The 11,416-nt window shown below is 34.2% G+C and overlaps 2 protein-coding genes across 2 annotated transcripts; both read right to left on the reverse strand.

Moving 5' to 3' along the window:
* Positions 1 to 396: 396 nt before the first annotated feature.
* On the reverse strand, positions 397 to 2,617 carry LOC120348867. The gene is made up of 2 exons (XM_039432748.1): positions 2,475 to 2,617; positions 397 to 1,063 (listed from the first exon to the last, which is right to left on the reverse strand). The coding sequence occupies exons 1-2, from the start codon at positions 2,514 to 2,516 to the stop codon at positions 647 to 649; spliced, it is 459 nt and encodes a 152-aa protein (XP_039288682.1). The 5' UTR covers positions 2,517 to 2,617; the 3' UTR covers positions 397 to 646.
* A 1,561-nt stretch (positions 2,618 to 4,178) lies between these two features.
* On the reverse strand, positions 4,179 to 8,170 carry LOC120348868 (resuscitation-promoting factor RpfA-like). Its single transcript, XM_039432750.1, has 2 exons — positions 8,029 to 8,170; positions 4,179 to 5,876 (listed from the first exon to the last, which is right to left on the reverse strand). The coding sequence occupies exons 1-2, from the start codon at positions 8,047 to 8,049 to the stop codon at positions 5,145 to 5,147; spliced, it is 753 nt and encodes a 250-aa protein (XP_039288684.1). The 5' UTR covers positions 8,050 to 8,170; the 3' UTR covers positions 4,179 to 5,144.
* Positions 8,171 to 11,416: the final 3,246 nt, after the last annotated feature.

An 11,416-nucleotide genomic window follows, 5' to 3' on the forward strand; every position in this document is an offset into this window, starting at 1 on the left:
AATCTAGAAGGAAAATTAAAATTTTGGCTTCCAGGTGCACGAGATTGATATTTTTAGAATCTATGTGCAAAATTTGGAGATCTAAATAATCATTCCCGTTTTTCCGGTATGCAATCCACAAGTTGACAGGTTTTGATGCGAACAAACGAACACACGAACAAACACAACCCTACTCTCTCTTATTATATAGATTACCTGGAACGGTTTTTTATTGATAACTAATTATGTTTGGACATCTACAATTCGATTACTCGTTTCTATAAATGGTTCAGTCACGAGAAAAATTTTGAAGAAATTACACCAGCGTTATTGGCTTTTCTTGTGACTAAAACTAGCTTACAAGACTTCGAAAAAATACTTTCTTGTTAATTTATGAGGTATTAAATGCCACAGTGCCTGTTTTTCAAACTGGATATTTATATTTTAATACTCAAGTAAAGTACAGTTTAATGGATACTTATGCTGGATTGCAACAATCGAGAAATCGACTACTAAATTTTATAAAAATTATCTTATCTAGGTTGGTGCCACCCAATATTTTATAACATTTTAAAATATGATACCTCAAATAAAATTTCTTTGAGCAGTAGAAAGCCCAAATAAAGTGAGAATCTAATTACGGTACTGTTATTATTTGATATGAGCTTCAATCGGAACTTTCATAACTGGAAGACTCTGGAGCAGATATGTCGGAATAGGGTGGTATATCAAGTTCGGGAGAAAAATGTTCCCAAACATCACGACACCATCTCGCAGTAGAGGGTGGGTGTTTCTCCTCTTCTTGGTTATTTTCGCCGTCAACCAGATTGTTTGATAACTTGTGCTTTCCACCTTTTTCTGGGATTTCCGAGCCAGTTGTTTTATGATGGAGGATTTCATCTCCAAAAGCATTTTCTGATTCTACTTTTGTTACAACTCCCACGGGTTTCTCATGATATTCTGTTTTCACATTGTCTTCTATAGAACTCTCTTCCACTTTATTCTCTGGATCATCTGTCCGACTCTCAACTCCAATAGTGATGTAGCCACATACTACCATGAAAATGAAACTTATTTGAGAAATCTGAAAAATAGAAAAGTAATTCTAGGTTATTCAACATGTACTATCTTACATTCCTCATAAAATGATTGTAAGCTGTAGCTTATAAAGAGGTATAATATTATTCCTATGTCAAGGTGCAAGATAGTAAATAAATATAAGTATTCAAATTAGTATTGATGATTCCATAAATAGATTTTTACAAACTGTACAACGTTAAAAACAAAATAATATCAGTTTCAACCTGCAACTGTTTCTCTGCAGAGTTGTAGGCAATGGAAGTATTTGATATTCACATTAGACTTTCAGCATTCCTTGTAGAAAACACGAATGCTTCCCACTCAAGCAATGCTGAATGCTGACAGGTGATGTGAATGTTACTGCGTGTAGCAATGAACTTATACTGCATTTATTCCGGACTAGCTTGATACAGTATTTACTTTCCCATTATTTTGAAAGATTAGTACAGTATAAAAATAATATAGTAAAAATAATAAGAAATTAGTTTTCACATTGAAGTTTCGTCAATTCTGTTCTAAGATGACGACTATTTTGATGGTGTCGCTGATCCAATTTTCTATAATTAATCTATTTAGAATTAATATTTAACTTCAAATTTTTGCAACATAGAATGGTAACGTGGGATTTCAATTCGTTCTATGCTGAATAACAACAGAACATCTTTATAATACTTCTCTTAATCTATCAAAATTCAATAGAAGAGACTTTCTATCCTTAGCCTACTGGAGCTAAAAACTCCTTAATATTACTTCTGAATTATATGAGTTCTCTCAAGTACAACCCACACAAAAAACTCTAAATTTGAACAATGGCTATATCAGTTATCTAAATTCTTGTTCACTTTACCTTGTTGAGATATGAATTTATTACATGAATTAACTACAGCTATAGAATAAACAATCTTCTTCAAACAAACAAAATGTATACAATTTCTCTGCCACAGCTGTAGGCTGCAGAAACCAATTTCTAAAATTTAAAAGGAAAATTGAAATACAGTACTGTATTGAATCACTCTATCGATGACCTCATGCCTCATGATGTGGATCCATCGTCTTGCTTCAACTAATAACACTATAGACCTATTGATTAAGTTTCTGTGTAATTTTATGATGTGCCTACTAAATCAACGTGTCTGACGACACTAGTTCCAAATTGCATCACTTAACGCAATAAACAATTTCGAAATGATGCAGTTCTCTCACAAACTATAATTTTAGTAAGTATTTTTTTTGTCTTCAAAGTTGATATCTACATACATTACAATAATTGGTTAATGTTATCGCTTGTTGGCCAATCTGATAGTTTGTTGAAATTGCATGATCCTTACATCATGTTGCATTTATAAAGCTTTATCCTAGGATGATAACTAATGGAAATGAGATGAATAATAACGATATTTATAAGTTTTACTTACTGCAGCTATAATGCACAGGATTCGCATAGTCCTCTTTTTCATCGACTACTGTTCAGTACCGTTTATTGCAGTCATATCGCGAGTTGTATGAAGAATTTCATTGTTCAAGTATCCTATCATGCTCATATTATACAACCTCGGTTTCATTATATGAAGTACAAAAGAAATAAATCAATAGATAGACTACAACAATAGACTGACATAGCATTGATTCATGGCTTGGTGCAATGACGATCTCATAACATTGGCGTGTCAACATTTCTAAATCAGCTTAGTTGGCCTGTATTGATGAATTGAGACAAAGCTGTGAGGTGCAATTGTCTGTAGTTTTGGCGCTGTGACATGTATTATATTTTCAAGATTGAAGTTACCTACAAAATTAGGTGGTATGAAACACGCGTGAATTTGAAAATCTGATATTTAATAATCTTATTACATAAGCAATGCATCAGTCGTCTATCTCAGTACGCTAAAGGCTGTGCAAAAAGGCTAAAAATAAACTTTTTACTGGTGATATTTTTCAAAGTTTCTCTATTTGTATACTATCAAGCTTTCAAAATGAAAAAGTTTTCTCAGGAAAACATTTTTTCCGATCATTACTTTTTGAGATATGAGCGCCTACAGTTAAAATTCTTGGGACAGAACATTTCAAACTCGGTGAAAGATAAATCCATGAGACTCGAAGGATAGATTCTTAATGGTATTGTTGATATAGTAAAACAAAAATTTTCTAAAAATATCAATTTTTGAGAAAGTTATTCAATTTACTAAAAATTACCAAAAATAACTTTCAGTTGAGTTATTTTTGGTAAATTGAATAAAATTTTCAAAAATTGCTAGTTTAAGAAAATTTTTATTTTACTATATCAACAATACCATTAAGAATCTATCCTCTAAGTCTCATGGATTTATCTCTTACCGAATTTGAAATGTTCTGTCCCAAAAATTTAAACTTTAGGTGCTCATATCTCAAAAAGTAATGATCGGAAAAAAATGTTTTCCTAAAAATATCACCAGTAAAAAGTTTATTTTTAGCCTTTGCACAGCCAAATTTCATAAGATCAATTTCATAAGACAAGAAAATTGCTAAAATCTTAAAAGTTATTACCTTGAACTCACTTACTTACGTTGAACTTACTGTAACTTTCATTTGAAACACGTTTATATTTCTATTGGAAAGTTTTTCTTGGGAGTTGAAGAATTAAGGGAAATCTCATTATAAGAAATAGCCTTTCTTTAACAGTGGAAGCTATTTGTAACAGAGAGCTAGTCCTTCATTTCATACAAAATATTGACTTTTCATTTTCTGATGGCAACACTAATGACAAGGATAAGTTGCGGACATAATGTTAGCAAACATCTTTAACAACATCATTGGTGGAAAATTTGTTGGAACATCAGCATCACTATTCAAAAATGGATCAAGAAATGCAGCAACCTCCACAGTGCGGCTCTACATACTATAGGCTATAGTAATCCAATAATGTAGTAGGCACCATATAGTCAACAATTTCATTTTACGACTCAACTTCTCTTATTTGTCTGTTCTATTTGGCTTGCAGTAAATTGAAGTCATCAAACTTGTATAATAGTTTCTGATTACCTTTTCAAAAGGAAATTGCTGTTTCGTGTCTGCCCTATAATCGCTTTCTATATCAAGATATCGAAGAATATTTCAAGAAGCTCATTCAATATTCCTCCAAGGAAATTTATAAGGTATCCTTTTTATTCATCAATATGTTATTTTAACATTCGATTAATACAGTTTTCGATTGAGAATCTTTAATCATAACGGCATATCGTCATCAGACTGGATTAGTTGGAAAAAAATTGACAGGTCTACTTTTGAGTACTCGCACAAGTTTGGGCACCTGCTGAGCCACGGGCAGTGGACCAACGGTGGGAACCTTCTCCAATAACGGGTCAGTTTCGGTTTCTTTGCGTTGCAGAATATTCGTTCTAGCACTGTTGCTATCAACGCAGACATATAATGTCAGTAAAAACACCTGCAACCAATGTCAAATGGTTAACTTCATGCATTCGTGTAATGCTGTTTGTAAGAATTTCTTGAAAAAGTTTGTAAGAAATGTAGAAATCAATCAATCAATCATATTTCAACTCTTTTCAACAAGGTTTGCATAACAAGGCAGGCCTATTCATATCGCTAAACCATAATCATAATTCACTGTTATTGTTTGTTTAACCATATATTGTTACTGCTATTGTGATTCTTTTTCCAGTACATACAGGTTGAATGAATGTAAGTGGAGGCAATAAATAGTTCCATAAGAGTTGTGAGTAAAGTAGTGGAAATAGGAAACTTAGTCATCTGAACAGGGAACTTGGATTTCCTATTCCATCGGCTAATAGATTGAATAAAAATCAACAGTTCAGTGTGTGAAAAATTCTAGAGACTCTTCTCGAGTACGTGCTTACATTTTTAGAGAATAGATTGTGTAGGTGAGAAAGGAAATAATCAATAACAGTTAGAAACAATAGTTTTATTTGAGGAAAGGAAAATGGAATAAAGGTGGTTTTGGTATTAACGGAAGTTTTTAGCATAACGAAAGTGTAAATTTTATTAACAAAACTGTAATTTCATCATTTAATGGTGTTTATTTTCATGATCATTTATACTGCTGTCTTAACGTACATTGAAAAATTTTGTTTTCAGTTATCATCATCAATCGGTTCTAAAGGTTCGTCACTGATTGATCGCGCTACGGGTACAGGAATGGGGGCGGGTACAGGGGGGGCCATATCGGGGGCCACATCGGGGGCAACATCATCGACTACAGGAGCTACAGGGGCTACATCGGCCACGGGAGCTGAGGCGGAATTAACAACAGGGGGTACATTGGCTGGGGGGGCGGTATGGACATTTGGAACCGCGGGGTAGGGCTCCATTGAGCCCGTTAGAAAGTTTTGAAGAGCTGATAGATGTAAGAAATTGGCTAAACTATGATGTGATTCAGAAGCAGGAGATTCAGATCTTGAGACGAGGCTTTTGAGTTGGTGGAGGGTGTCATCAGCCAGGGAGCGAGGTGACTTGGAGTAGTCGTCTGGCGCATTGTCTGCTGGTGGGCTGACAGCAGCGGGAACGTCAGCTGCAGGTTGCTCTTGGTCTCTGGTAGCCTCATTCACCTCCTCACCGGCGAGCTGTGCAACCTGTGCCAGGGTGTCGTCATCAAAGGGATAAGGGTCGTCGAGCAGTGCCCTCGCCTCCTCCTGCAGCTCAGCCCTTATGTCGTTGCCCTTCATGATGAGGCCGGCCAGCAGAGTCGACACGGCGTCCCTCATCGATTGATCGACATTGTCGGGCGATAACGCCACATTGCTCGCCGCATTACTCACAGGCAGTGCAACAGCGTAGCTTAAAATGTGCAAAACATAGACCAGACCCTGCAACAATAGAATGCCTGTCATAGTAGCATATTTGCTTCCATGGATTGAGTAAAGAATTATCCAAAGGGTCAGAAATGTAGTTTCCCATCAACATAATTATTATATATTAAGTACATGTAATTGTAAGATGGTACTGACCTATATGTCAGTCGTGAGAAAAAGAGATCGATTGGAACTGAATAACAAGAGTTACTCCTCGAAAAATCTTACTAATATTGAAGTAGCATTGACAATCCCTTCAAGTATAATTTGAAACGATTCAACTAAAATAATGGTTATTGAATTGATGAATATTTATTGAAAATTTCCTCGAAAAACTTTTTACGTGAGTTAAAGAACTACTGATGAAGAAGGTACCCTTCGCTGATCAGGATTGTAATATAATAATTGAATCGAATCATTGGGTTCTATCTTTGTGTTGTTTATAAATAAGTAGAGGATGTAATAGTCGAGTGTTACAGTTCGTTATCTGAAGATTAAAAATAATTATATATGCTGCGTGAGGACTGATTTTTGCTAAATCACATTACAGTGTTCCATTAGTGGTAAATCATTAACTACTGGCGTATTTATTCACATCCAAATGTGGAAAATTCTTATGTAGTCCTTGATTTGTAGTAGTGATAGGGAAAATTGTAAAATACTATGGATTTATAGGATACTGGCTCACCGTTGAGTACAATAAAATACAGTAGAGTGTAGACTTCACAGGCAATTAACTCCATCCACTTATAAGTCCATCCAAAGGTGGTGAGTAGAGTACGTAATTTTTTTTTAAAGGCAAAAATCGTCGAAAACGTATATAATAGTGACTTGAAGGGTTGAAATTGAACGAATCGTTCCAAAGTTGTGATTAAGGGTTCCTGTCTGGTTTTGGTATTTCCAGCCACCTCAATCGTTATCAATTAATTTAGTTTTCAAACTCAAAATGAGCATTAGGTTAACCTCGATATTTCATAGTCGGCCATTTTAAATTTGCTACATAGACTGAATCCATCTTGGCTAGTGTAGTGTGAGAAATTGCAACGATTAGAAATCAAGCTTGTTTAATTATAGACACATGGAAACATCTCTCTCACTTGTGTATGTGCAGGCTATCTACGCAACTTCATGCTTCACTATTGTTGACTACAAAAAAGGTGAAAAAGATTATATAACTCCATTACTATTCATTTGTAGGTAAAAACTAGAGAAAGCGTTATATCATTTTCGTTGTTTAATTGGGCAACTGAAGGTTACTGAAGGTCAGGTTTTACTTAAGGTGATGCCCAAATATGCTGCAGGTTAGTGTATGGGTAATTGGGACGATTATGATGAACGTTACTATGCAATCACATCTAGGTCTCCAAACCGGATAGGAAATTAGGAAATACAATATTGAATAGTATAGTAAATGCAATATTCATACTCAACATGACTGTCAATGAATTCTTATTAAGATCTTTATTGTTGATTAAACTTTTCTATTTGAATTATGATAAGATAAAAATAGCAACTATATGTTGGATCCAACATCTCATGTACAATATTACGTTAGAACACTTAAGATGCAAGAACATACACGACCGTATCGTATCGAAAAAGATGTTTTTGGTAGAAAACAATCTTGCAAATTGTCTCAAACAAATTCAAGCCGAATAAATGTATAATCTATACCCATAGAAATTAATTAAAGTATTTACTTCTAATAAATCAAGTTGTACCCACCCACACCATTATTTCGACATTGAAATTTACAAGCATTTTCCTGAATGAGAAAGAGCCAGATTCCTGAAAAATCACAAAACTCATGGGAGCCCAGAGATAAATGAATATATTATATTCATAGCTGTATCTTGTATCCAATCAATCTAAAAACAATCCTCACTCTGCCATAGTATCAGCCAGTAAAAGTTTATTCCAATTCTCAGAAATTAAATGAAGTTAGAGCATATTACAAGAGGTTTGCTGGCTGGCTAATTATTTTGATCTTATAGACACTTTCTGGAAGCTTTAAAATTATTATTCTCTCATTTGGTAGCTTATACTGAGCTAAATTTTTCAATCAAGTCAAGAGTCCTAATTACTCCAAATAATTCATCACTAGAATATCCTCATTTGCCTCTACACAATTTAAAATTCAAAGAATTAAAACCAATTAATTACTTACCACTATCGTTTTCAAGTACATGGTGAACTGTTAATTCTGGCCGTATCCACAACACCTAGCACAAATGTGTCTTGAGCTTGTAATTCGACTATCATTTATATAACTTATGGAAACATATTTTTTTGGAAGATATTTTTAAATATCTGTAAGAATATTGATTCAGCTCTTTGTCTAGTGAATTGATAACAATAGTTTGCACACTTGTGAACTTTTCTTTGTTTTGTGACAGTTCGCCGTACCAGCACACCTTGCTATAGAAAAAACTACATTAGAAAATATGTTGTAACTTTATGTGAGCTATTATGCGATGTTGAATAATTTTAATCCAAAACACAATTTTTTATGCTATATTAAAAATATTTACCCGGTGGCGGACCCCCTTCTGAATACTCCCATGACCCCCCGGAACATTGCGTTCATTTACATACGTGCCACATACAATACAAACTATCTTTATTAATTTCAAAATGGAGAAACAGACGCATACAATTTCCATCTTTTTTAACCTGAAACACGAATTGTCTGATACTGATTTTGAGTGCAGAAAAAAATTTAAACGAGTTAGCAGAGCTTGTTCTAAATACTAATTCGATGACATAGGCGCCGACTTATGTTATTGGGGGCCCACTCTGATTGTTGTTGTTTTGGGATCTATGAAATACCCTCCAACAAAAGGGGCTCCAGGAGCCATCCCTCGGAAAATTAAAAAAAACATCCATTGCAGCAAACCTGCAACTTCACACTGACATTATCAATTTCATATCACATTTCATCAAATTGTGTAAGTAAATCGGGAAGTTAGACGAGAGCATCGCTGCAAAGTAGTGGCAGCTCTTATATGTTGTTTGTTACTGCTGAATAATTATTGTGATAAATAAGTTGAAAATCACCCCCCCTTCTGTTATCATGTTATCACATTATTACTATGGCTACAAAATAAAAAAATATCTTTCATAAAGCATTGAATTTTGTCAATGAAGACAAAACAGGGTTTTGAATACCAAATTAAGGAAAAACTGAACTTTTGAAGGGTGTTAGTATACCCATAGTACATAGCCCTCGGCTGCAAATCAAGGTAATGATAACGATCTGACTTTGATTTAATCCTTTTTCAAGCATGAATAGATCTACAATCAATGTCATATAACACTTCATCATATAAATATGTATTGTTTAGGAAGTCATTCCGATACAAAGCCAGAAATTAAGAAATTTTCACCTCTTAATTTAATATTTTGTCTAATAAAAGTTCACGCTTCCATTAAAAAAAAAAGTTCAATGTAAAAGTTGTAGAAAGACCTCTAAAATGATGTCATAAGTCATCTTTTTTTATATCCAAAGGTTTAAAATTAATCTTTACAATGTAGGCTACATTTTCCTAGTGCTAAATGCCCATTTAAGTAATACTACCACCAACAGTAATGATACAGGTGGTTTCGGGGAAAATTTTATTGAAAGCGTTTTTTTCTACCAGTAGAAACTACTTTTCTAAAGTAACTTACTTTTTGATTTTATCAACTTGATTTGATTTTTAACTTAATGAACTTTTTAAATCTAGATTATGATTTTATATGAACTTCGGAACGATCTAGAACCAAGTATCACTGAAGAATTGTTAGACAATAATAGAATAATTCGATTAATCCAACTCTTGATACTCAGTTTTCCATTTAATTTCAAGGTACTGCACTATATGAAATATGAGAAATCGAAATATTTCTCAAATCGAACATATAGGTTAAACTTGACCAATATTTCCAAGTAGCTGTCTCCCAAGGAAACACAGATAGGCCTTACTATGCACTGATATTGCAAGGATGCCCACAGTCAAATGCAATCTCAAAATTGATGCACAGGGTTCAAGAAACAATCTTATACAGATATAGTATAAAATAATAATAATAAGCACTGTGGGACTTGGATTTCGAAGGACCACAGACAAGATCACCAAGCTCCACATTCCATACCTATATACAGAGAGCAGCACACGTTCAGACTCCTCTTGGTCACTTATAATTAACCACTTCTCAACAAGTCGCTTATACTGGCCTGATCTGTAATTTTGAAAAGTTTTAAGATAGTCAGGTATGTTTCTAAGTATTATGTGTGACAGGTACTGAATATTAGTTGTTGATATGTTTTATTTAATCTTGGAGTCTGTATATTGTTTATATGTGATGCTCTGGTGGGGTATCTATGATCTATTGTATTATTAAAAATTTGGTTATGGTGAGAGTGCATGTAAATTAAGGCAGATCTCACAAATAGCTGCCCTACATTGAACACTTTAAAGTCCTCATATGATTCTTTAGTGAACATCTGGGACCTCTCTGCAATGCGACCCTCAAGATAGAATTTTGAGAAATTTTTAAAGGCTCAAGAACAGTTTTATAGCATCCCCCCCACGCAATTATTCCCCACTGTAACATTGATTGTACATATGCAAAATAGACATTCCTAAGCTCCTGTACATTAAGTATATTCTTAAGCCCATGAAACAGAAATATAGCTTTACGAATTTTGCTTTTAATGTATGAAATGTGAGAGGACCAATTCATTCTGTCATCAAATATTACCCCAATATATTTATATGTGCCTACTTTTTCAATAGATGGACAGTTGCAAAAACCCCCCTGTTGAATATTGCAACAATGTAATACAATACTATTTGAGCCATCATCTGTCCTATTCCTCAATTTAAGTCCATAAACTTTGTTTTATTAACATTAAGGTCATCATATTTTTATCAAACCAATCTTTTAGTTTCTCAAGGTCACTACGAGCCTTATTTTAAACCTCTTCAACATTTCTACCCGTCAGCAACAATGCAGTATCGTCAGCAAACATATACAGGCTACCTTGTAATCTTACTCTCGACAGATCATTTATGTACAACAAAAATAGGAGAGGCCCCAATGTGCTTCCTTGAACCACTCCATACCTGATTGTTTCCAGGCTACTATGCACATCATCAATTTGGATAAACTGTTTCCTATTGCTCAGGTATGACTTGAACCAATCACCGCAAATTCCATATGAATACAAATTCCTAAGCAATATTGTCCTATCAACCGTGTCAAATGCCTTAGCAAGGTCCATGAAAATTAGTAAGCTTCGCTGGTTACATTCAAAGTTCACATTGATCTCCTCATTCAACCTAAAAAAGGCATCCGACACATTCCTATCCGTTCTAAACCCAAACTGTCTATCTGACAAAATTGCCTCCTCCATTAAGAATTTGGTAAGCTGGTTTTTGACTATTTTTTCCAATATTTTTGAAAATACACTGAGCAAAGAGATTGGTCTGAAGTTGCCCAATTCAGATTTATTACTTCCCTTGTATAGTGGGAAAACCTTAGTCACTTTAAAAACATCAGGAAAAACACCA

Source organism: Nilaparvata lugens, chromosome 7, assembly GCF_014356525.2.
Source record: "Nilaparvata lugens isolate BPH chromosome 7, ASM1435652v1, whole genome shotgun sequence".
In the NCBI taxonomy this organism is placed as follows: Eukaryota; Metazoa; Arthropoda; class Insecta; order Hemiptera; family Delphacidae; genus Nilaparvata; species Nilaparvata lugens.

Bases quoted from the DNA above. Each gene is read 5' to 3' on its own strand.
- LOC120348867 (XM_039432748.1), bottom strand. From the start codon at position 2,516: ATGAAAAAGAGGACTATGCGAATCCTGTGCATTATAGCTGCA. The intron at 1,064-2,474 runs GTAAGTAAAACT...TCTATTTTTCAG, and splicing joins TCCTGTGCATTATAGCTGCA to ATTTCTCAAATAAGTTTCAT.
- LOC120348868 (XM_039432750.1), bottom strand. From the start codon at position 8,049: ATGTACTTGAAAACGATAGTG. The intron at 5,877-8,028 runs GTAAGTAATTAA...CTATTGTTGCAG, and splicing joins TGTACTTGAAAACGATAGTG to GGTCTGGTCTATGTTTTGCA.